The sequence below is a fragment of the Panthera tigris genome, chromosome B3 (genome assembly GCF_018350195.1).
Source record: "Panthera tigris isolate Pti1 chromosome B3, P.tigris_Pti1_mat1.1, whole genome shotgun sequence".
Classification (NCBI taxonomy): domain Eukaryota; kingdom Metazoa; phylum Chordata; class Mammalia; order Carnivora; family Felidae; genus Panthera; species Panthera tigris.
The window spans coordinates 37,612,334-37,639,643 of NC_056665.1; the positions used below are offsets into that span (position 1 = coordinate 37,612,334).

Genomic DNA, 27,310 nt, shown 5'->3' on the forward strand with positions numbered 1-27,310 from the left:
TGGAGTCTAGGATCCAGTAGATGGATAAGCTGCGAGTGCTGGTCCACAAAAACGAGTGACTTCTTTAAGGTCCCTGAAAGTTAGTGACAGAGCTAAGACTTAAATCACAGGGTTTGCATTCTCCTTAAAATGCCACTTAATTTTTGGATAAAATACAATTTGCTAGATTCAAGGTGCTGTAGATTTCTAAGACAGTGTCCCCCAAAAAGGGATGCTTTCAGGCATTTCACAGAGTGCTTTCTTTGTGGGCTAAGACTCTATATATTGCTGCCTTTTTTTTTTTTTTTTTTTTTACCATGATGCCATTTGACAACATTGTTTGGCCTGCTGATATTTTGAGATAAGCTGCAACTGTAGCTAATAGATGCTTTATTTTGCATTAGATCATGACCTGAGCCAAAGTCGGACACTCAACCGACTGAGCCACTCAGGCGCCCCCTGCATTATTTGGCATTTGAAAGGAAAGAATCTTGAAATATAGTCACACATAACCATGCTAATTAACATGTGTCTTACTGGTTTGGCTGTAAACGAGATTCAAAACAGGATTTAAAGAAAAGAAGTCATGGATCTAGAATGAACTAAACGGGGCACCTGGGTGGCTAGTCGGTGGTGTCTGACTTTTGATTTCGGCTCAGGTCATGATCTCACAGTTTCGTGAGTTTGAGCCCCATGTCTGCCTCTGTGCTGATGATGCGGAGCCTGCTTGGAATTCTCTGTCTACCTCTCTCTCTGCCCCTCCTCCATTTGGGCTGTTTCTGTCTGTCTCAAAATAAATCAATACACTTAAACAAAAAAAAAATTTAGAATGAACTAAACAAAAAGTTTGATTCCTGTTTCAGAGATGTGGTTCACACCTCTCATAGTTTGATTTGGGTGAAATCCAGTTCAATAAAGTCCAAGAGTGTACTTGGGAGATGGTGATGAGAAAGGTAGCTGAAGGTGTGGACAAGAGGGGAAAATTACTCATACAAGATGAAAGGAGACCACAGAAGTATCTAGCTCAGCATTTTTCAGACATTGGTTACCAAATAACTCAAGGTTCATGTAAGGTATTACTTAGACACATTAACAAAAATTAACAGACAAAAACAGAACTGCCTGGTATTTGTGTGTGCATGCATGTATGTAGGTGTCTGGGAGTGAATTCCCATCTATTTTATGCCCTGTCTTTCCATGTAATTCTGCAAATCACTGACCTAGGACACCTCTATTATTTTCCAGATGAAGTAACTGAGGTCTGAAAAGAACTAAGGTCAAACAACTAGCAAGAAAAGCCAGGAACAGAACTCAGGTTAGCTCTGTGTGTGTAGAATGGGGGGAAGGGGGACAGAAACCATATTCTTTTTTGAGAGGTAGAGAGAGAGTAAGCAGGGGAGGGGCAGAGAGATACAGAGAAAGAGAATCCCAAGCAGGCTCCTTGCTGTTAGCCCGGAGCGCGACACAGGGCTCGATCCCACAAACCGTGAGATCATGACCTGAGCCAAAATCAAGCATCAGATGCTTAACCAACTGACTCACCCAGATGCCCCCCCAGAAACCTCATTCTGACAATGATTTAACTTGTCACTTGATGGGTGTCTCACTTGCTGCTTCCTGGTCCTCTCTGCCCCGAGTCATCAAGCGTTTGCAGCTGCCTGGCTATGGAGGCACAGGGGTGGAGGAAGGCCTCTCACTGGAAATTTTCTTTTGTTTACTGTATTTTGCCCAACTAGAACTAGGACTATAGTCAAGGTCTCCCCATGCCCTGAATAGTGCTCTTTGCAACCTGTTTCTGAACAGAAAACAAGACAAGCTCCATTAGCCATTTTGGTCTTTCTTTCCTCCTCTGACCTCCTTTCCTCCTAAGACTAGCGTGTTCTCCAGCTTTTCTTTCCCTCTCTGCATGGCGGTCATTATCTGTAGACTTTGACAGGGTATGGCATAACAGAGTCCACGCTTGGTTCTAATTGGTTGCCTCAGTTTCCCACAATTCCTTGGAGCTGACACCCTGGCTGTAGACATAAACAGACAACTGCCTCCTTTCCTAGCTCCTAGCAGCCCTTGGGACCCTCTTTCCACCTGGGGTGTCCTGGGCAATCTCCAATCCTAAATCGAATCAGCTCTTTGCTCCTTTTAGGCAATGCATTGATTTTTCAATGAACTTAGCTTGTCCACTTCATTGGCACTAAAGAGGGTCAGGTTCTTAGCATCATTAACATTTTAGTTGAGGGAGAATTCCCAAGCCCCCCAGGCATTAATCCAGAACTGTTAAAACATCTGAAAAGTAATCTGTGCTCAAACAAAACCTGGCCACGTCCGCCTCCTTTTTAAGTTGGATGCCAATGAATCCTGAGCCTCAAATCTACCCAAGTTTTCTATACTGAATAGTATAAGTAAAACACTGGTATATGATAAAAGTTGATGTCTTTGTTGCTGTTGGTATTACTGCTATTGAGGACCACTTTCCCCTGAGGGATCTGTACCCATCAGCAATTACCTGGTAGACATGTAGCATCCTGGGACAGTAATTTCTATCTCTGCAGACACACAAGTTGAATGCAGCACTTGAGTGGACCATAAAAATGGCCATTTGGGCTCAAAGCCTCTGGGTGTCTTTCTCCCTGCACCATCCCTCTAGAGTGGGAACCAGTCTGACCCGGTAGGCTGTCAAACACCTGCTCATCCTGAGTGAGTCGCTGAATGGCTATCGGAATCTCATTTCCTCCTTTATAAAGTGAAAGAGTTGGAACAAACAGGTCACTGTAAGACCTTCTCAAATTCTATGATCCCACGAAGTAGCAGACAGCACTCAGAAAAACCAAAGGGGGAAAAGTGGAAGGGCTCTCAGACCACAGAGCCCAAGAGGGAGGGGAGACGGCAAAGTTGCCACCTGAAAGCCAGACTGGGCGCTCGGTTCCTTACTTCAAACTTCAATTCTATTTCTGGGCTAAGCTGATTATTTAAAAATCATAGAAGAATCAGGGTCCCTAGTTACTGACATAACAATCACTGGGTTCTGTATATAGTTCTATATATTATGATTGTGATCGTGAATGATAAATTATAACTCAAAAAAGAAAGACTGTAAAGGAAGGCTCTTGTGGGATCAGAAAAGTAATTCATTTTAGTCCTACCTGGTGTGAGACGTGAGACACGGTCATATATTTTCAGAGTTACATAGGTAAATCCCTAAAGTACTTCCCAGAAATATAAATAATACTAATATTACCCAGCTCTTGTTTACCTTCTTATATTTTTCAAAGTGTCCTCTTAGGCATTAGCTCATCTGATCATGACAACCCCCCCTCCCTAGAAAACGTCCTATGATGTGCCAAGGCCCTCAGAGGCATGTGCCAGCTGACCTCAGGGGCAGAGATCTTAAAACGTAATGATTTCCAACCTCAGGCTCGCTCCCAGTCATCTCAGAGGGATTCATGAAATTCTCAATCCCAGTTTCATTACCTGGTTTCTGCTGCACTTGCCATCTCTGTCCTGACACACCCCCTCTCTCCTCCCGCACTCTGCCCTCCCATCTCTTACTGCCCTCCCAGTGCTGCTTTGAAAATTACCCAGGGAAATTCCTAAACAGGTAGGGAAATGAGAGTAACGGTAGTAGTACCCTAGTGAATTAAAGTACTAGAAGGATACTGCATACAACATGCTGCTTTAGACCTTTATCTTTTACCGGATGAATCTCCTGCTGATGAGAATGCCTGGAAAGTTCTTTCCCTTCTCTTTAGCCTCACAGCCTCAGCTCAGGCATCACCTTCTCCGTGAAGCCTTCACAGCTTTCTGAACTGAGCTGACCTCTTCTGGAGGGCAGAGCACACCACCTCCTGTCTGGTTCCTTTTGCATCAACTGCCATTTGTTTCTCTTATATTTTTCTCTCCACTAGACTAGACTCTGAGAGCAGGGACCACATCTGTTTCCTTGCTGGACTTCCGGCGCGTAGCACAGTGCCAGGGCAGAGTAGGTGCTTGGTGACAAAAACATGTTGAATTGAATTGAGATCTATGTCATAGAGTAGTTTAGAAGGTGCTATAAAAAATCAAACCAACATGGGGTTAGTGTTTTTAAAAAGCCAGGGTTCACCAGCCTAGCTGGCTAACTGCATATACTTCAATCGAGGTATTAACAAGTAATTTATCTTTAGGGAAAAATGTCATGTGTCTAGGCTACCCACTCTTTGGGGATTCTCTCTATTCCATTTCTGCTCTATTTTAAAGACACACTAGGAACCTACTTCCTATCTTTGCAATAGGCTAAGCCAAGAACATTGGGAGATCTCTTGATAAGCATGAGATAGATAATGGGAGAAGAATCTGGCACAGCCACTTTCAAAATTCCTGGGAAGCAGCATATGTATGTAAGGGAGCATCTTCCTATCACTTAGATTTCACCTCTGCCTTCTGTGGAACACGAAATCAGACTTTGTATGGCTTTAAGTAACGCTCTATTTTAAATGTCTATATCCTAAATAACAAGAATGAAAATAATGAATTAAAACATGTAGGCTAGAAACCTGTTCAGCAAAAAAATGCACGCACACTGCTTTTGGACTCTTGCCAACTAAAGGTGAGTACTTGAAGTCTGGGGTAATTACCCATTGTTTGTTTTTTTGTTCTTTGACTACAGACCTCACACAAAAAAATGGATATTTATGATTTATAGAACCCTTGATGTTCTAAACTTCAAAAAGTTCATGTAACAAGGGATAAACTCGAAATCCCTTTTTTTCAAAGAAGGTCAACTTTCTAGGTATTATTTTGCAATTCTACATTGTTCTAGTCATGATCAGTACATTAGTACATAAATAAGATAATAAAGTAGATGGTCTGAATTTAACATTGAATATAAAACAACATTCAATTATCAAAATTAGGATTAGTAATAGCATAGTAAAAGGCTTTTAAAACATGAATAAAATTAGGTACAAAACTCAGAATTCCAGCATTATCTTTTGAAAAGTGTTTAATATTTTAAAATAGTTTTAAGAACATACGCTTTCTACTCCATTATGAGACAAATGCTCTATCCAGAGCACAATTTATTACTACAGAATAAATGAATGTTTAAAAGACAGTCTGTCAATTGAAAAAAAAAAAACACATTAAAATAGCAGGTTTCCAAGCCAAGTTAAACAAAATATTTTCTCCTTGACAAGCTGCTTACATTTAAATGAAAACAGGGCAAATTTGGTCAATAATATGGATTGCATATAATAAAAAGGACCTTAGATCATGTTAATACAAGGATCAGAAAGCAGTAACTTCAATTAAAACCACCCAATTATTTAGCAAACTTTCAGATACAGCAAATAAATTAATCTGTTTTAAATGAAAGTGCTCAGATAAGTAGCTTTTTGACCTATGAGCAAGTTTCACTAGCAGCAATCACAGCAAAGCAAGAATCTGCTGAAGCAAGGCAAAGCCCCCAAATCAAACAAATGGTATTAGTAATCAAAAAGCATTTGCACAACATATTTCCTTGGTTAGTAGCAGGGGGTTCTGAGCAAACGCCACCCACAGCTCCCCTCATACTTTGATATGTAGTGTATACGGGATGAACACACACGTTCCTTTCACCCACACAAACAACCAGGGTATATACCGCCTTTAAAAACAGGGCATTTCATTTCTGTACTATCCTATGAAAAAAGCCAGTCGTTATACTATTAAGAATGCATGTCTTTCACTTAAAATCCTCTATCATCCACTTATGTTTAACTTGTACTGGGATTTAAGAATGTCTCTTTATTGAGACAAGTAATATGTCATCATTTTGCTCAGCTAACAGGGCTGACAGACCCTGTCTCCTTGAGTTAAGAACAGTAGATCTCTATTTCGTACATTGGTGGTAAAAGCTGGCAGAATAAATGAGAATTAGCCAATTGGTAGTAAAGGTTTTTAATCCCAAGGATCTAGATTTTCCTTCTACCTTTGCCTTACTTATTCTATCTGGCCAGATGATGGTATATTTTTTTTTTTCAAGAAAAATGATCTCTATATATTGCAATAATTTATCTGAATGCCATTCTTATGTATTTTTAACAAATAACGTCGCTATTCACTTTATCTCTTATGTTTTTGATCCTTTTTACTACTTATCATCTTCTTTATTTGAAACAGATTTTTAACAGATAATCTTGATCGTTACAACAATATCTTGCTTGCATTTTATTCAAATAATTCTTAAAAACAGCTTAAAAAGCCGTTTGGAATAACATCAAGCTTGCCATCAATCAAACGAAAAAATTCCGCTGGCGGTTGTATAAACATCAGATCAAGTCTGATGTCTTCAAGGATTTCAGAGTGAACCATAAAAAACTCCATTAACTTCTGACAAAGAATGCAAATTAATCACAACATGGGGTGAAATGAAATTAAAGGCTCTTTTCTAATCAATGACAAGGCAGGATGAAATATTTGTTACTCTCTCTGCACTCAGACTGCCTGGGATGTTTGCACTTCCCTTGCAAAGCCCCAAATGTAAGGTGTGAGTACAGATTCACCCACAGTCGCTGTTTAGCCCTCCCACCCCCCCCAGAGCTATCTGCTTACAAGTCGTGGAGATTCACAAAACACACTAATCATCTGAATCTCAGGTGCATCCAATTTGTTATTCACACTCTCCCATGCCAGTGAAAAGCCTGGCGCAGACAGATGCACCAGGAACCCTAAATGACAGTTTTGGCCTCCGGAAGTACGATCACTACAACAAAATCTAGTACAGCCTCCAGGTGAAATGTCTGGAGCTCCATATGGAGCAGGGAAAATTAACAACAAGATGAAAATCACTGCAGCAGCGGGGAGTCGGAATTTTTGAAAAAAAAAATGAAATTTAAAGATGAAGAAAGAGAAGTAATAAATTAATGGGGTGTGAAAACATTCAAAGCTTTACAATACCAGGGGCACTATTTGCTCAGATTTTTTTCCTTTTTTTTAACTTCAGGTCATTTTGATGTAATTTATTAACCAAGATCAGGAATTGTAGCCAAAAGAACAACAACATTTTTATACATACAAAAGTACTTTAAATACATTTGTATCTGTATTTTCTTCAATTTCCTGTGGCATCCTGCTTACCAAATCTCCAAAATGTCAGAGCTAGAACACCCTCCTGAGAAGTCTCCTTAATGGATTTACTATCATCTCAATGCAGGGCACTACTGTAAAGTTTGAATGAAGGGTGACAATTTTTAGCGGGCAATCTTTTTCAGTTCTCCTCAATTATGGTGTCATTAAACAAACCACTGCCCACCATGATGTTTTTTAAGTCAACTGAATTTGGATCTACACGATTAGCTCTCCACAGCTCCAGTCCTTGTCCAGACCTGCACATCTTTCCAGACTACTATTAATGCTAAAGCGTTCAAGAAATGGATATACTACGTTTGTGAGATGTTTAAAAACACAACTTTTCATGATCCCGTTGCTTCACAGGCACCCAGAATTTAATGGCGCTGGGGTCAGGGAGAGCTCTGGAGCCCTCTGGATCCTGCTGTGACTCTGCTAATCACATGGTAAGAAAAGCGAAAGGCCTCTAGGGAATGGTCTTGTCATCATCTCCCACGGCATGGCCCCCGACGTGCAGCATTTCTCACCTACACACGAGGCCTCCTACGGTGGAGAAGGCAAATCAGGAAAAGGACTTGGAGGGGCTCAGCGGGAAGAAGAGTAGTATAAACAGCCAACCAGATTCGGAGTACACAGAGCCCACTCATTTGGTTTAGTTGTCTGTAAGTCCTACATCTATCTGACTATACCCATTCATCCCTGAGGCAAGGTGCCTCACCTCGCCAAGCCTCAGTCTGCTCCCCTGGAGGTTGGGAAGAACAGCCCCTGTAGGTGGGATGGACAGCCCGAGTCAGATAAGAGGAAGTGACCTGGAGCTCGATGGCAGAAAAGAGTTACGCGAATCCACGACATCGTTGTTCTTCCTATTATAAGGTGTAGTAACATTAACACGCCTGAGCATTTAGAGTGGCTCCTAAACTTTTTTTCTGTAGAGTCCTAAACTGCATGCCAATGAGGCTCTCCAACTGAAAGGCCTAAAGGAAACGAAACTAGAGAGTGCTTCCAAATAACAGATAAAAACTCAAGCACAAAACAATGAAGTCTATATAGAATAATTATCTCACCAAAAATCCAGTCCTTTAATTTTTATGTTGGTCCCAGGCCAGAGAGTCTCCCTAACGTCTTCCTGACACCCTTCCCTCATCTGCATCCCCACTGGAAACACACACGGTGTCACCGGCAGGAAGAGGCAATGCTAACGACACTGTCAGCAAGCAGCACTGAGGCCAGGTTGGTAGAAGTCTCAAAGCTGGACTCTCCTCTCCGCTTTCCTCCCTACTCATTTTACGCTCTGCTCCAGCTGTGGCTGGCAGTTGCCGAGCACATCCTTTCGCGACCTTTGGTTGACTGTTAGAAATTCCATTGTGTGCTACAGCCCAACATCAGGGCCAGCGGGATGGCCCTCTGTACTTCTGCAAGTGGTTTCCTTATCCATACGCCCATTACATCTGCATACTTGCTCTCATCAGATAGAAAAGACAAGTATCAGGATCCTCATCCTAGAGTTAGGAAAAGGAAGCCCCAAGGAGTCACAAAGCAAGAATTAAGGCCTGTGGTGACTACAGTTTGTGGTGGAGCTGGGTTCTAATTCTCATCTTTTGGCTCCTGGTCCAGAGGTCTCTCCAACAGGCCCATCTTCTCAACTTGCCACTAGTGACGAGCTCGGATTTGATGCCCTGATCCAACTTTGAGTTCAGAGTAGTGACGTCCTGGTACCGTCTCTGGCCCTGACAGAAGGGATGCCAAACTATGTGATCATGAGGCTATATGAAAGGTTTTCATGTGTTCAAGGACCAGATCAGTGGGCAACTATTAGGATAGTTAGGATATTAGTATAGGATATTAGGACTAGAAGCAGTTAGTCCTCGGCTTGGTAAACAGAACACTGCTTTGACTGGATGGCTGTTTATAAAGTAAGGAGTTTCCTATCCCCCGAGGTGTTCAAGCAGAGTGTGGATGTCTGCTTTCCAGAGATACGGTACAGAGGTTTGATTCGATGATGTCTGAGATCCCTCCCAATCCCGATGTCTGTGATTCACTCCTGCCTACTGCAACCCTGCTGCAATTCAACAGTGCACATATCAACCATTCTGTTTGCCCAATTTATGAGGGGACACCATCTCACGGAGTGGCTTGGGGTTCAAATGAGATACTATGGGCCAAAGAGAAGGTGTTATTCATAATCCAGTGTCAGAATAGTATGAAAACAAACACTGTTATCCACGTGCTTTGAGGGCAAAGGGAAGGGCAGGTATGGTGTGGATACAGCACCCTTTCCCAGTGTGAAGTCTCCAGGGCCAAGCCTGTGAAACAGATGCCAACTCCACCTGACGTCATTGCTGATTCTAGCAATGAAGCACACCAACTTCTGATGAAAGGCGTGGGAAACGGGCCTGATGGCATCAAAGCTGCTTCTATTATTTCAAATGAAAGTCCCAATTCGGTGACAATATTCGATCACGATTCAAGGAATACGGTTTTCCCTCTGACTCTGGCATAAAGGTTATTGCTAACAAGGGAGCCCAGCACATTAGAATTTTCCAGCTTCCACTTGACTGATCAAGTACACACACATATACTTAAACATTTCAAAAAAAACAGAATTGCAAAGGTGTACAGCCTCTTCCCAAATCTGACCAGAGCATTCAAATGCTTCATTTGTTAAACGCAATAGCAATCTGTTTCTTACACTCATCACTTACCAAATCTCACTGGTTAATTACTCGACACATTAGGAATCTCAAGAACATAGCTACGTTCTCAATCTCTGGCACTTTTACGAGATGGCTCACAGGTTTTTCTACTAAGACTTCTCTGAGAGATATACTGTAACAGGGTCTCTTCATTTACAGAATTTTAGGGGATTGTATAAATTGGCCAGACAGTGAATTGTTTAAAAATTACCGACAGGATAAGAGGCTTACCAAGATAAATATTCTAATGAGCTATAAATCCTGAAAATGTGATTTTAATTTGATGGGCTACCTAGAGCTAAGCAGCAAGCCTGTATCCACTAAAATCTGACTAAATGCTAGCATGCATGCCAAGCGATTACATTTTAGATTTCCTCTTTAAGGAAAAGATTATGTTTAAACAAAGAAGCCTGCAGATTTGAAAAGTGAGTCTAACACTCTTGAACCTAATAACTTAGGCGATGTCTCCCCCACTTATCTGAGGGCTTTAACAGTAAAAGAAAGAGGATACAAAAGAGACATTTCAGCAAGTGAAGGGTCTTTAAATGTCCACATGGGTACCAGGAGAATTCGCCTAAAACAGCTTATAAAAATGGTAGAGTGAATGAGCCCCATCCTATTATTCAATAACCATGTTTGTGATGCATCTGCATAATCTAACCATGCATAAATTAGTATGTGTAATACAACACTTATTTGCATAATAATAGCAAGTTAATAGATGCTTAAAGAGCAGAGACCAACACCACCTTTAAATCAGACATGCCTCCAGGCGCTTTGGCCTGTACAGACCAAGATGCCAGAAAAACAGTGAGCACCAACCAGAGGAAAACAGTCAAACCATTCATCTTTCATCCCTCTAGACATTTCACTTATTTCCCCCCACGTACACGGGGGAATCATTTTCAAACCACAAAACACCTTTATAGTTTAAGTGCTAGCACCCTTCCAAATAAGAATCTTAAAGAAATTGTAAGGATGATCATCAGTAACGGTAACATAACGGACAGTTTGCTTTCTTACAAGTGTGGACAGCAAGAGGCAAATTTTTTAAAAAACAGTATGTTCAGAGTCACACCCACATAAAGCTGGGGGCCTATTTGCTTAGCAAAAATAATGATCCAGATCACATATTTCACCCTTCATCTCAACCTTTTAATTGAAATAATTTTAATTGGATCTAAAGGCTCAAACAGTATATCAAGAAAAGGCTGTGCCTCTCCTCTAACCTCAGTATGAGCACATGGCACCGGGCTAGGATAAGGAAAAACACCACCAATGTCACACAAAGGAAGAGCGCGATGGTGCCTTTCAACCTTTAACAAAGAGGAGAAAAAAAATCGGGTGTTTAAAAAAAATCAAAAATCAATAGAGACTTCTAGATGACTCCTTTAAGATATCACTTTTCAATTTAACAGGACAGATTTATTTGTATGTGGCTCAAATGTTCACAATTGCTCCCTGCACCTTCATACATAGGAATGAATGTCACAGTGGCAAACGGCAGTAATGAACAATCTTACCTGGGGATATGGAAACCTCCCAAGAGCAAGCTGGGAAAGGAAATAATATTTGTCTAGTTATAGATTTGCATGCAGGGCAGATCTCCTTAAGACAGACAAGCACTAAATTTCAGAACTGTACCCAGCAAATATAAAAAGCTCACAACCCTGGATGCAGGAACTAAACTATTGCTGTAATTACCTTAAGAGTTGTATTTAGAATGGACGTTTTCAATGGGCAATGTTGCATCCCTGATAAAATATTCCAATTTTAACAACTAAACATTACCATTATGTGGTTTCTCTTAGGAATGTTCTCAGCTCTATGGGCATGATTCACATTCACATGTGTGCGACAATATTCCTTGAGACAGAGATGTAAAACTAGAGGAGACTGTTGGTTTCTCCTCTTGTAAGATGGAGACACCTTCTTGTTTCCCAGCCCTTAGTTGTGTAGAGTTTTTAGTCACAAGTACACACGCAGTGTTATAGGATATGGGGAGTGGGCCACATGAAACAGAAATTTTTGCCACTATTCTCATCAATTTATTAGTTTTTTCATTCACTTTCTATCCACTGTTAGGAATAAGGAGCTACCATTAGTAGGAAAGGGCCGATTCAACGCTGGGAATTCAACACTATAGGTCAAAGTCTGAAATTGGGGACACGAATCTTTAGAGAGCTTCCAATTTTGCTTGATTTGTAAATTGCCATGTGTTTCTAGGCCAGTCACTTAATTTTGGTCTTGGAATTCTCACCTGTAAAAACCAAATGATTCCACCAGGAACAGGGTTGATATAAAGTAATAAGATCAGATTTACCAAATACGCCATGACATATTTAAAGAAAATAGTAGCAAAACTTTGCGACTTCATAATGTGGCCCATTCTCAGGCCTGAAATCTCTATATATTTGTAACTACTTTCGAAGTGGAATCGCTGTATCAGGGAACTGTGAAGCTGGAATGAACCCATGACAGCATCAATCCATTTCACAGATTAGAACCCAAGAGCCCCACTGAAAAAGTTTCCACACAGTTAATGAGAAGCTAGGGCCTGACCCTAGGCTTGCAACTTAATCCAGGTTCTTTCTGGCATTTTATATTGCTTTTCTACATCTTGAGAAGTTGTGTATTTATTTAAAAAACACAGACACCACGGAAACATTTTTGAACTCTTTTGGAATTGTGTTTAGAATCATTTCAAGTAACAAAAGAACATCTACTTCATTTTGCTAGAATTGCATTTTATCTTGGACTTAAAATTCTGCTCCCTACGCTTTTTGAAAATGTAAATTATTTGTTGACTAAAGTCTGAATGGCTTGGGGGTATTGCCAAACCCCAAAGCCACTTCTGAAAAATAGATAAAAATAAATAAATAAGATACCCTTACTAAGGATAGACATGAAAATGCTGAAGTTAATTTTCAAAGCTCTAAAACCAGTCTGAGCAAGAGCAATGTAACAGGAATAAACCATATGACTTAAAAGGTGACTACTTTGAAAAGGCCAACACTCATTTGGATGTATATTTTTATATGTGTATGTGTTTTGCAATGCCTAGGGAGTTTCACGACCTTATACTCATTTCTTATATACTTAGAGCTCACGGATTTTCAAGATATAAAGTTATACTACCATTATTCACTTAGTAATATCATTAATCAAGGGATTAGCATAAAGTATGGACAGCAAAAACAACACAAGATGGGATGATGGAAAGAGAGTGTGGACGTTAAACTCCCTTTCACAGTTTTGTGTGATCATGTTTGTTGTCTATACACTGGTGTTTTCGGGGAGGCATCTGGATGGCTCAGGTGGTTAAGCGTCTGACTCGGCTCAGGTCCTGATCTCGCAGTTTGTGAGTCTGAGCCCCATGCTGGTCTCTGTGACAGCTCAGAACCTGGAACCTGCTTGGGATTCTTGTCTCCCTCTCTCTCTGCCCCTCCCCCCACTTATGATCTGTCTTTCTCTCAAAAATATAAATAAACATAAAAAAATAAACTTTTTTTAAAGTTTATTTTTTAATTTATTTTGAGAGAGAGAGAGAGAGAGAAGCAGGGGAGGTGCAGAGAGAGAGGGGGAGGCGGAATCCCCAGCAGGCTCCATGCTGCCAGCACAGAGCCCAATGCGGGGCTTAAATTCACAAACCATGAGATTATGACCTGAGCTAAGTCAAGGGTCAGACGCTTAACCAACCGAGCGAGGCACCCACGGGCCCCACTAGATACTGTTTTTTAACTGGGAAGGGAAGAGACTCCGTTTTCCACTCCCCCCTACACCAACCTTACCCAATACAGGCCATGCATGTGCCTGGCCAAGGAGAGTGTGCACAATGATCTTGGAGGAGTCAGGCGTTTGTACCATTCTGTATTGACCTGACAGACAGTGACCGCTCAAAAAAAGCTGTCATCTATCATCGCACTCATCTGTGGATTACCAGGTTTGCATGTCCTTCCATTTGGAATTAGAAAACTACTAAGAGGAGGAGCTCTCATCTAAAAAAGCTAACAATAAGTAGTAGACAACATTTAGAATATTTTCTCTCAAGTCTTTCTACAGGCACTGTGCCACTCACTCGGGTATACGTCAAACATGTCACTGAGGACTATGGAAGAACTCTTGGCTTACTGGCCACATGGCTTACTGGCAGAAGAACTTGCCCACTACACACGTGGTTAAAATTTAAATTAGCGGGCTGGTACCAACACTGGACAGTGCCTCTTGTGGTTGGAAGAACTAATAAGCAATGAGAAATGAAACGCTTAAAAAAAAGTGGCATAAAATGAAAAATATGAATTCTTTCCACTTCAACACAAAACTTCAAATTCTCAAATCATTATTGTTCTGTGGAGAGGCCAGGTCACGGTCAACTTGGGACCGTGCACTCATCTACTTGGTGGCCTCTGTCATGACTGGTACAATGTAATGAGGATGGCTGATATCATTCATTTACCTTATAAGATACCACCATGCAAGAGAAGAGAGAGAAAATTCAGTGCACACTGGTCAGCTGGGAGCCCCTGGGTACCAGTCTGCTTGGGAACAGGTGGCAGTGCTTGAACTGGTGAACTCATCATTCTTGGGACTGGCTTTGCCTTGTGTGTACTTTCCGGACATCCTACAAAATCTCAGTCCTGTCAACTACATTCCTGGGAGAACTGCATCTAAGATATCTTGCAGCTCTGACCTCTTTGGAGCCAGAAGACTGAGAATGATTCCTTGCCCTTGACCAGAGCAGAACGATCATGTCCTCTCTTGCCTCCTGTCACTCCTGGGCTGCTCCAGCAGTGGGCCCAGGATTCCAATTCTGCACCAGTGAAAACTGGCAGTGGCACTATTAGGCTGGCACCAAAAGCAGTCATTTTAAGGCCCCGGGAGAGGCAGCTGCCCTCCATGTATGTCCCTGTCCTTCTAGGTTTAATGCAACTGCAGTGCTTTTGCGCCACACTATTTGTCTTGTGGCAAAATAGAAGGAACTATATAGCCAGGCCCTAGAACCCTTTTATCAAGTTCAATTAGGAGAAGGTAAAAAAGGAAAAGGGCTGTTAGCAGATATGGCTGCATGAAGAACAGGTTCTTCATGAGGCTGTCAAAAGTCAAAATAAACACTGAAGCCTTATGGGGAAGAGGGAACACATATGCTATGAGTGAATGTTTCAGAGACAGACGGACCTGGGGCCATTCTGTATCTTTTACCCCTACTGGTCTATTAATCTACTTGCATTTCCCCAGTTTTTATTGTCAAGGTATTATAAATTAGGAAACTTACAAAAGAGAGTATGTAATCTTCTCTGAAATGGCCTGCAGATATGTCACTGTACTAAATGTGTTTCAGATTTAATGAAGCTTTAATGTCCTTTTTAATTTTGCCTGTTTCTGTATCACCAGGGGTCGGGCAAGGCAATCAGCACTCAAGAGGGTGGTTTGGTTTAAAACTAGGAAAAAACTCATTTGCTTATGAGTTGCACTGTATTTTCTTAATTAAATTTACTGAGTAAAATGGTTTAAGTTCAGCCAACCAATGACCTTTGTATGTAGATTTAGATTTATAAATAGGTTAACAGTTAAAGGAAAGGAAAAAAAAAAAAAGAATCACAACAAAGCAAACAGATTAGGACTAAGCCAATAGAAATCTTTGCTCTCTTTATCATCTTTACAAAAGCAGCATTTAAATATAGGCAGCTTAAGTCCAGTTAAAAAAAAAAGTATATTGAAAAATGTGGATGCACTTAAGCGCCAGCAATTCATCAAATGACTCTCACATCCTTTTCATTCCCAGGAGGGGAGCGCCTTGTATTGTAAAAGATTTGGAAAAGCTTTATTTATTTTTGGAGGGTGGAGGTAGAGATGGGGGAGGGACAGGATTCTATTTAATGTTAAATTAAAAAAGTGCATTTTAATTCCAAATACTTAAGATTCAGCAAACTGCTAAATAAATACTCTGTTCGTTGTGGAAAATGCACTATATAAAAGGTAGAAAAAGAATGCTCTGAAAACACCTACCATTGGGAATACATTTAAACATCAGCAAACCACTAACACTTCGCTGTAAAACTAAAACCTCCTTAGTGTCATCTTATTGATCTTTGATATGTCCAATCGAAATCTATGGAATACTCACTCGAGTTAGCAGCGTTTTAATATGTTGGATTTTATAATTTAAACAACAAATATGTAGGTGTGATCATAACGACTGCCAAATTGCAGAGCAACTGCATGATAGGAACATCTGTATTTTAACAAAAAGGTAGAAGATACTTATTTACAAAGCAACAAAAATGGCTTCTGTTGATGACAAGAATCATTATGGCCACGGAGTCATAAACGATAGAGAGCAAAAATATAGTGTGGCAAGAATGCAAGAGCAGGACACAAACTCAAAATGTTTTTGGTGAATCAAGTTTCTTACCTAGAATATCAACAATGTGGGATGGGTTTTAAATTTACACTTATACCGAAGAGCCCTGGAATTTTTTTTAATTCTTAATTTAGACGTATCCTATGTTTCTTGGCATAACTGCAAATTGAAAATAAGCATTTTCAATATAGCCAGTGATCTAGCTGAAGGAGGACTTTATAGACTGAAATGTTCTAAAATTTGTTCTTAATTACCTTGTGCACATTTTACACAATTAAATTTCCATCTAAGGATCTTGCATTTAGATTGTGCACTGCAGTTAAACCTTCATTTTATAGAAATGCAGCAGCTACTGTGGAACATTCAGACACAGGAAAACTTTAAAAAAATCAGACTTAACTACTGGATTACATAAAATTCCCTAGGTGAGATTTCATCCCAAGACCAATTTACACAGTCCTAGAGAGAGAGTTTAAATCATCTGAAACTATGCTGGGAAAGAACCATAATAAATATTAAATACCTCAAAATCTACCCTAAGATTTTACTTTTCTTCCCATGTATCAATTTCACTATCCTCTTACTGAATGCTTTAGAAACAATCCAAAGGATATAACAGCAATTTACCAGTGTTAAAGTGCTTTGGAGGTTAAACTGACAACAAAGAACACAGAAACACAAAGCGTCTTGAAGTAGGGTTTCAATTAAATGTGGAGGATTTAGTAATGCAGGACCAAAAAAAAAAAAAAAAAAAAAAAGAGTTACAAATTAATTTAATCTTCTGCCTATAGTTTGCAGCTGCACTCCAAAGTGTCTAGGGCTTAAGAACAAAGCCTTGAAAGGCCTCAGAGTGAGGAAAGCTTCAATTTTTAATGTATAACGCCATTAGCTGATAACTTGTGGAATCTGCGACCCCTGCGGAGGGGCATAAGTGCGAGTAACAGAGACTGATGAAGTGACATATTTGTTCATGTCTCCAACTATGAGGAAGAGGGTTATTACTAACACCATCAGGCCCAACAGAAATATGCCCTAATAACCTTAGGGACCTTCCATGTTATCAGTTCTCACTACATCAAATATATTAAAATCAAAACCTAATTCACTTTAATTAAAGACAATTAGTTTGTTTTTCTATTAGTGTTTTAACTTGTGTGATATTATAATACACTGCAAATTAAAGATGGGATAACAAATGTAACGAAAGCACCAAATGGTGTGTACCTTCCCACCCCTGCTTGGGGGAAATACACGCTTATCACGGGGGTCTATTTTAAGGAAATTCAAGGACACCATCATTGTAAGTGGTGTAGAAACATGGCACTTTGAAATGAATATAGTGGGACCGTGCATATCTTTTCCCTATTCAATTTATACTTTTCACATAACACTTTCCTATAAACTCTAAGGATTTCCTTAACACAAACAGAATTATGGCCCAATGGAGGCACCAGAAGCTTAATTAATTTGCCCAAGGTCACACTGCAGGTTGGTGGCAAAGCTTGTTAAATCACTAAGAACTGTGGGCTCTACAGATGTTTTTGGCAATGGCAAAGGACCCTGTCTGCAAAGGCCTCAGAGACTTCCAGTGCGGTGGGTGAAGCACGACAAATAACTCATTACGGCTGTACAGAAGTGCCAAGTGCTCCTGAGAGCTCGCAAATAACATGTTTTCTTTGTGTAGAGAGAACCTAGATGTGAGGTTCCCATCAGGAGTGCTTCTTAACATGTGCCAGTATTTAAAAAAGAACTACTCATCCTCACTAGAGTCCACGGATAAAAAGTAAATTTATTTTAACTTAAGGAGGCCAAACGTGGTAACACAAAGAAATAAATCAAGCACTTCTCCATCATTCAGAAGGTCCTGCCTTCTATCCCACAGATTACTAATAATAATGGAGAAAAGACAGCATTACAAATAAATGTTTCCAATAGAGTGTGGGCTTTTTTTTTTTTTTTTTTAATTAGAAACGGGCTTATTACAGTGGACACTTAAATGGGGAGAGGGCAACAGTAATTCACAAGTACAATATCCTAATGCTGTTCCATTAATTGCTTTATTTGTTTCACAGTTAAAAATGATTGCTTGCTGTAGCCTAACCACGAATGCTGAAAAGCATGATACATTGAGGTCTCAACCTGGGCAAACTGTACCTAAACTTACACTTTATTGCAGCTTAGTTCACAATCTTCACCTAATATAGGGGTATATCCCAGTGCAGCAGGAGGATAAATCATCCTGGAATATTACTCCGGCAAAGTTTAGCTGTGACTGGAGCATATGTGCTTTCGAGCCACTGAAGCAAAGGCCCATAAAATACACTAATTACTGGAAGTTATGGTCACTGAGTGATTGATAGCGCTCTGCAAGGCAACTTCCTCATTTTCAGCTCTTCTGACGGGCTCATCCGCCACATAGCAATTATTAATTCATGACCCACCCCTCGGGCGCTAGTACCTTTACCTCTAATTCTCCTGCTACCAAACTACTGCTACAGCTGGACACTGTCTTTCTTCATTCTGATGGCCGGGTAAGGATGATAAAAAGTAGATTTCATGCTAAATGCTGTTGTTTTGAATCTTTAAACGTTGTTCGGTCTTTCTAACCCTGCTGTCCCAACACATAAATTCTCCTTCCTCTCCCATAATGCTAGCTCACTTGCCTCATTTTCCTTTGGACTGTGTGTGTGTGTGTGTGTGTGTGTATCAATCTATCTGTCTATACTACTTTATACCAAAAACTCCAATGGAATTATTTTTTGTGTGAATACTATGGTTTAAATGCAATATACAATTTCACCAGGCCATGGTAAATATGAGGTGGCTGATTAAAAAAAAAAAAGGAAAACAACCCCTCCTCTATTTAAGGAGACCAACTTTTGTAGCTTTGAAAGACACTGTCGCAAGTTGATTTCCATCAGTACCTTTACTCTGAGCGATGCTAATGAAAATATCTGGATACATAACTAAATCTCTAAAAGTCACTGAGAAACAACTTGCAAAGGTCTCTTTTGCTGGTGTTCTGTGCACTGAAAGGAAATTCAGTGAGAAACTCTGAATTAAGAAGAGATAAAGTTCAGTCATGGTGGATGAAAGCAAACAATTTATTTTTCTAATAGAAAAAAAAAAATGAATGCTTTTCAAATGTTTGCACAACTCCAACTCAAAATGCAATACTGGGGGTAGTTGTCCTGCCTGGATTCTGAGATGGTGCAACAACAGATGAACAGATGGAATTCTAAGTTACTCATCCTTTCTGGGCTTGGTTCAAATTATTTCTCCGCTCCTGCAAGGAGTTACTCCCAGAAGACAACTTTGAAGACAAAATTCCCATCACTCCCTGTCCATACCATTAACTGGGCAGCCGAGCACATCCTCTACCTGGTGACATTTCCTAGTGCTCTACATCTTCCTGTGTTTCTAATGCCTGGAAAGTTTTAAGTTTTGTTTAAGGGCAAACTCGAAGTCGTGTACGTTTATATGTTCTCCATGATGCCAGAAGTGGTATTTTGCCGTAGGTTGACAATAAGCGTTTGTTGATTATGATAAACCCCTGATGGTGATGTCTTCTAGAGCCTAGCTGACATGGCAGTGCTTGGATTAGTTGTTTCTACGCTACAATTCTTTAATGAACATAGTATACAAGCTCTTTAGTATTATGGGCTGATAGTCTTAACTGACAAGGCCCTCTTACACATCACTGCTTAGAATAATCACTATCGCGTATTTAAGCATTATGATTAATTTAAATGGCTTAGTTCTTATTAAAGACTTAAGGGTTGAAAGAAGGGAAAAAGACTAGAGTTAACTGCCCCCTAATCCATCTCATATACTTAATTCAATAACCATTTTAATCTTCACAGTGAGAATTAAGAAATGACACCCTTTCAACACGGTTGTAAAATGCTGACCTGTTGTCCTCTAATAGTACACAACTTCAATCATAATAGCCCCTAGAGAACTAGCTCTGGGTTTGGCGGGGGTGGGGGTCGGGTCCTCCATTTCTAAACTGCTCACTGGAGTCTTGCAGCTGTGACTACCGGAGAAAACGTCAGGGCCGGGGTATAGTCTACAAAGTTCAACCAACTCTACACTTCTGTTTCTAGATGTTCCAAAGTCAAGGGAGTCATAATCCCGTAGTATTTCCTAGTGTTTATATGCTGCTCCTGAGAGAGAGAGATGGAGTGGTCACTTCCACTGAGGTGCCGCGCAGGCAGGTGCAGTCATCTTGGATCTTCCATTCTTAACCACCATCTGGCTGCATCCTCACCAGAGGCCCCTGAGGGTACCACGTGGAATGGCAGAGCCCTAAGATTCCTGACCCACAGAATCCTGAGTAAATAAATGGTTGTTATGGTAGGCCATTAATTCGGGGTACTTTATTAAGAGTAAGAGATAAACGAGATGCTTTCCTTGACATTGACGGCAGCCTTCCCTCTTGTCTTCCCATGCACTTCCATCGCACTTCTATTTGCCTTTCTACCTACTGGTCAAGGAGCTCCTGAGGGCAAAGTTTGGGTCCTTTACTGCCAACACAGAACAGCGTGGCATAAATATGTACTGATTGGATGGAATTCTCACCTGTCCGCTTCCCATTAGAGCAGACATATTGGAGATGAGGTTAATTTTTGTATTTCTTTAAAAATATAAACTAGGCTGTGGTTTCTGAAAAAGAATGGTAAACGTACACCTTAAAACATGGTAACACTGAACCGGCTACGGGGACAATGTAGGTAGTAGGTCTGTGTCAAGCAGTCTTGACTGACGAGCAGAATCCCAATAAACCAGCCTTTTCCTTTATCTAATTTCCTGCTCATTTACATGTACCATTTCTTTATCTCTTCTTTTCCCAGACTACTTCATCTACTTAATCTCTACAGTATAATGAAAGAAGCAGAGTCGGGACCCCTCACTGCTGCTGCCTGGTCCAGTCACTTAACCTTTCTAAAAAAGTCTAATTTCTCTGGATCTCAGTTTCCTTACTTGCAAAACGGGAGCTTTGATGCTTATACGGTGGAACAATCTTGGGTGCCTCAAATTACTGATTTTTTCGGTGATTTCCCATCACACTATGGAGGAGCTTAAATGCGGTGATGAATATCAAGTGGCTTTGTTAAGTGTTAGGTACATGTACAGGGTGGTTATGTCGTCACCCTTCTTGCAAGAATGACACTGAGCAAGATGTCAACAGCAGAAAAAAAAGAGGACAGAGCGCTAGACTTGGCATCAGAAGTCCTCAATTCCAGCCCTCTTCTGCATAAGGCTGACTGTGTGCTATAACTGAGGGCATGCTCCCTCCTTCCTCTGGGCCCCAGGGTTCCTAACTGGTCAGAGGAGGGATCTGATTTAACAAGTTCTATAGACACTCTTCTGGTTAAAAAAAAATTCTCATCTCTAAGTGTAAGGTAAGGCATGTAAAAGAATTGTCTAAATAAATGCTATAAAAAATGTTAAAGTTACTATTAGCCAATTCAGAACCAAAGTATGTGATATGGTCTGCAGGATCTTCAAGAGGATTTTTTTTTTAAGTTTATTTATTTATATTGAGAGAGACAGAGAGCGCGAGCAGGGGCAGGGAGAGAGGGAGAATCCCAAGCAGACTCCATTCAAAAAACCATGAAATCATGACCTGAGCTAAAATCAAGAGTCATATGCTTAACCCACTGAGCCACCCAGGCATCCCTTCAAGAGGATTTTTTTTTTTTTAACTGAGTTGAATCCTCAGCAGCTTTTTTTTTTTTTTTTTAAAGTTTATTTATTTTTGAGACAGAGAGAGACAGAGCATGAACGGGGGAGGGGCAGAGAGAGAGGGAGACACAGAATCGGAAGCAGGCTCCAGGCTCTGAGCCATCGACCCAGAGCCCGACACGGGGCTCGAACTCATGGACCGCGAGATCGTGACATGAGCTGAAGTCGGACGTTTAACCGACTGAGCCACCCAGGCGCCCCTCAAGAGGATTTTTAAAGCTAATTCCAGGTCACTGGATTTGAGTATTGACAGAATTCTAGGATCAGTGGTTCTGACCACTGGACATCTCAAGGGAGTGGCAGTGGTTCCCCCAAATTATCACTCAAAGAATTTAGAGTTGACAGATGTCACTAGAAGGCTGGCTGGCCCCTTATCTTTTAGCTCTCAACTCAAAAGTAACCCCACACCACTCAGTTACTCGTATCATAGAATGCTGTTTGTTTCTGTCTAATGACTTGCTATTGTCAAGCATCTTCTTTAAAACGTAGGTTCCATGAAAGCAGGGATTTTGTCAGTTTCATTCATAGCAATATTCCCAATGACTACCACAGTGCCTGTCACACGTTAGACACTCACTAAAAAATTTCGGAGTGACTAATGAATGATTGCATCTTATCTAACCTTATCCCAGCTTCTTCCACAAAGCATTTCTTCTCAACAAACAAACAAAAACAACCTGAGACATGTGGTCATTCAGTCACTATGGAAATGCCGGCATTTTTATCCCTAAAGGGGATTCCACTGTGGAGTAGGAAGGATGTAGGGATATCTATCCATTAGAACTTTCTTCTTTATATTGAATAGAAAACGATGGGATTTTTTTTTCCCAGTTTTGTTTGTTTGTTTGTTATGTTAACTTCAGCAAGTTTGGCCTGCCAGTCATTGAGTGGCAGTATCTCTTCTCTATGACAATCCTTCAAACATCTGAATATGGGTTGTCAAATGCTTGCTTTGTCTTCCCTTTCTTTTTTTATTCTTCACATGAAGACTATGTGGATTTAACGTTTTCTTAAAAGTCCAAATTGTGGGCGGTTTTGTGCATACAAATGCCCACAATTTGGACATGTGCTATTGGAAAAACTTTAAAATCAGTCTGAAATCCATCAAAATAATAAAATGCTTAGCTGCGACTGCCAGCACCTGTTCCATCTTGTTTTGTCAATCTCATGGTTGTTCAGATGGCTCTGAGCACAAAGCAAGCCCAACAATGCCTCTTTCAGTGGGAGACACTCACTTTGTCTGCCAGTTGCACATTCACTACGATCACTGACAACCTTGGAAAATGCACATTTAGGCATGGTAATCTGAGACAGCTGGATCCCTTCACAAACCTTGCAAAGGACTGAACTAGTCAATCCATCATCTCCCGAAGGTCATTTTAACAGCTCCTTTTTGCAATGGGTTACACAAAGTTTTAGATTAAAAAATGACAAGGGAAAAAAAATTAAAACAAAGTTAAAACAGAATTACAGAAAGTGGAGTAAGAGCAGGGGAATGAGTGAGAGAAACTGTTACATGCTCTTTTTCTCAACATTCTTGAATGGAAGGGAAGGAGGCCCATGACAAGGACTCCCCACCGCACTCCTGCCCACTTTCCTATACAACCTTCCAATCATACACTGAAATTTCCTTGGTGTTTGGACCCTTCACTTTGATCCCTTTGGCTTCTGATGATTTTCAGCAGAAGCTTCTGATCAACAGGTAAGATGTTTCACTAGATGGAGCAGCAGACCAAACATACAATAAGATTCAACTTTCACTCATGTGCTTGATGATAATTATAAAAACGGTGAGGAGAAAATATCAGTACTTAAGTGGAGCACACTGAATGCCAAGTTTTATGGTCTCAAGGAGCTGACAGCAGCTGCTCATAGGGTACCGAGCGCTATCCGTCACCTCTCAGACCAAGTTCATAATCACCAAGGGCTAGAAAAGCAAACAAAGCCACAGCTGTAGACCACTAGAGACAGCTGTGTCTCTGGGTGTTTTTATGTAGGGGTGGGAGTTGGGGGTAGGGATAGGTTCTTCTGTATATTTAGGGGCAAGAACCAAGTCTAGATAATGCTCCATAATTCTTGTCACTTGGCAAAAACACCCAATATATAGATGAGATTGCTATTTCAAACAGAAGCTTACTCTCACAGTAACTTTATGGGGTTGTTGTTATTAAATGAACGTGTTTATAAGGGAGTCTAGAAAACTCAGAGCACCTGCTTTCAAAAAATGTGTTTACTATGATTGTTTATCGTCTGCCTCCCTCATTGTGTTGGAGGTTCAACAAGCAAAGGGAACATGCCTATTTAGTGTATCCTCCGCACTTAGTAAAGTGTTTGGAACATAAAAGATGCTCAGTAAATATTTGAGGAATGAATGAATTTTAAAGTTATCTTCACTTTACAGATAAGAGAGTGACACCTGGGGTGGCACACGACTTGGTCAAAATCACACTGATTGTAAGGGGTGGTGCCAACATATCTGGTTAATCCAAAGTCGGAACACTTTAAGACTTCAAGAATTAGGATGACAGCCCTTGAATCTGAAAATCTTATCACAGAAAGAAAATTGCCCACTTTTCATCAAATTTCTCCAGAGGCTCTGTCAAGGGTACTGGGCTGGGTGATCCATGCAGCTTTTTCAATACTTTTGTTTTCATTTCACACAGCTTTATGTGCTTGCTTGTAAATGCTGATTACACTTCGTTTTCTTGGTATCTTATGAGTCTTATCTAGCACCCATTAAAAATATACATATAAAGGCAAAGATTTTTTTAATGAGATGTGTTCACAGGTTTTAACATTTCCATAAGACAAGGTAGTTCCATCCAACTATATTTACTTTTTATGCTAAAATTTCCTTGGGAAAAATTCTATTGTAGATGTCTACAGAAAATCCAAAAATGTTACCATTCTTCAGTAAAAAGTCCCTTCCTCTAGGCAAAAACACTGATAGATGTCCTTTGGAAAAAAAGTTAGGTTTTGTTTTTTGTTTTTGTTTTTTGCTATAGGTATAATAAAAAGGAAGGCAATCTCAAACAACATGTAAGTATTTCTCTCATGCTATAAAATTAAAATGAAAACATGTGCTTTGGTGCTTTCTTCTATTTCCTCTATTCTTTCTTCCTGAAACTTGTTTTTTACGTTAGACTTCCTGACCTAGTTCTCTAATTTTCAATATCTGTTTGTTGTCATTGTTCTCAGAAAGTTCCTTTGTTACAGCAGCCTGTTCTTGTTTCCTGAGTGTAACATTTTCTCTTTTCCCTCTGACAATACTAGAGGAGTTCATCTGAATTTTTCTTCACCTCACAGTTTCCAAGGCCCTCCAAGTTGTTTTCCAGTTATTTTAGGTCTCTGTCTTAAAGGCCTTCCTCACATGTCTTGCCAAGAGTAAGGGACTGAAAATCTGGCTGGAAACACTGTGCTCATTGGTGGAGCTTGCAGAATGATGTAAAGTGACATAACATGAACCCCCAATGTCTGGATCTTTAAGATTTCTTGGTCTGATTTCCTTTGAGAAAGTCTCTTCTGCCTGAAAGAGGAAGACACTTTGGCTGCTGGTGTCCTAGGAACAGGCTGGGAGGTCTCAACATTTACCATTCACTTAATGCCTCTGTACTTCAGTAGTGGGATGCACTCTTCTACAGTGCTAGGTGTCACTTATTTTACTCTTTCCAAAAAAGACTTCTACCCAGTCTTGTGTTGAGGGTGGGGAGTGGTGACTGTCCACACATGCTGAGTTAGGGGAAGAATCTGTGGGTCAAATGGCTTAAGTGCTTCTCAGACAGACTTTAAAATCATCCTCTTCTCTCTGGTCCCACTTTCATGCCTAGTTCCAGATAACTGGTACCACCAATTCTTGGGCCTTTGGGGTGTTCCACAGGAATCAGAGTCTTTATCACTTTCTTTTTTTAAAAAAAAATTTTAATGTTATTTATTTTGGGGAGGGAGGGGGGGAGAGAGAAAGAGAGAGAGAGAGAGAGAGAGCGAGAGAGAGCATGCACAAATGGGTGAGGGGCAGAGAGACAGAGAAGTAGACACAGGATCCAAAGCGGGCTTCAGGTTCCGAACTGTCAGCACAGAGGCCGATGCAGGGCTCAAACCCACAAACTGTGAGATCATGACCTGAGCCGAAGTTGGACGCTCAACTGACTGAGCCACCCAGGCGCCCCTGTCACTTTCTTTACAGGTAGCTTAGGATTTCAGCATTCTCGGCTCTGCAGGTTGTTTGCCACTGTTCATCTGCTCTCCACATCCCGAAGTTGGTTGCTATAGTCTCCTTCTCTTTTTGTCTTCATGTAGTATGCCTTTTTAAAAAATTCCTTTACGGTTATTTTTAGTGGAGTTTGAGGTGCAAGGGGAAGCTACGGCAAGTGTTCCATGCTTTAATCAAACCAGTAGCTTTTTTGAACAGAAATATAAACATTTCAAGAAGTAATTCCTTTTAAAAAGAGGAGATAATGGCTTAATGTTCTCATTGTGACCTTTGTCCAGGAGCTCTGAAGTAAAGCTTCCATCTAAAGATGAAGAAGCTGAGGCCCAGAGATTAAATGACTTATCCAAGGATCTACGGTTTAGACTGCTAGAGGTGAAATCTGATCTAGGTCTATACTCCAGCAAACAGAAAACCGTTCTCCACGTGCAAAACATTTGTGATCTATTCAGCCAACATTTATGTGTGCTTATGTCAAAGGCTCCATCCAACTTCTGCTTCAGAGCTGTGACAAAAGTATGAAAAAACTGAGCCAAAAGATTTCCTGAGCACCCACTGAGGGGCAGTGGGATTGCGCTAGGGAGTGTAGGTGGTGTTGAGAGTATCAGATTTGACTCCTATCATAAGGAAGTCTGACATGCCTCTAAATTATTATGGTACAAAGTGGAAAAGGCAGATGACACGAGGGAGATGAAGATGAAGGTCAGAAGAAGATGCTACTTTTAGTCGGAGAGATCAGAGCAGGTGTCACGAAGGATGGGTATCTGACCTGTATCTTGGGGAGATGAAGGAAAATGACACGCCACATAGAGTGAAGGGCAGAGTGTTCCACGGATTTGCTTTTAACCTGGAAAGGTGATTCTAAAACTCACAAGAAAAACTCTCTTGGCCGAAACAACAGAACTCATAAAAATCTTCAGAAGATGGCGTTACCGTCATGACAATGACCTTGTGTGGCTCCCTGAATATGCTCTTCGCCTTTCTAGAAACGTTTCTCTAAGCCATGGACCTTGCTTCCATCATTTAACACATCATTCAAACCACTTCAATAAAACAGGGATCACGCTGAAGAGGGGTCTCAGAGGACTAGATGACACTCCAATTAACCAAGCACATCGAGCCAGATTGTTCTATGCCTCAGACTCAAGAGACTGGCGGAGAGAAGAGGCAAACAAAGGCAGAAAAAAGCGAGGACCCAAGTGAAAAGAGCAAAATGCATGTGTTAAAGATGGGCTTTCAGTC

At 40.6% G+C, this 27,310-nt stretch overlaps 1 protein-coding gene across 16 annotated transcripts in view; it reads right to left on the reverse strand.

The window, feature by feature from the left end:
• Positions 1 to 27,310, reverse strand: part of MAP2K5 (mitogen-activated protein kinase kinase 5) — a 271,419-nt gene that overhangs the window by 75,019 nt on the left and 169,090 nt on the right. For 11 of the 16 annotated variants that reach the window (XM_042988552.1, XM_015538639.2, XM_007084541.2 and 8 more), the window contains exon 17: positions 11,276 to 11,305. The exons of 4 other annotated variants lie outside the window; for them this stretch is intronic. In XM_042988552.1, the coding sequence (XP_042844486.1) occupies positions 11,276 to 11,305 (30 nt within the window). Of the gene's footprint in view, positions 1 to 1,496; positions 4,022 to 11,275; positions 11,306 to 27,310 lie in introns of those variants that run through there. One more of the 16 variants, XM_042988558.1, reaches the window with a different exon arrangement.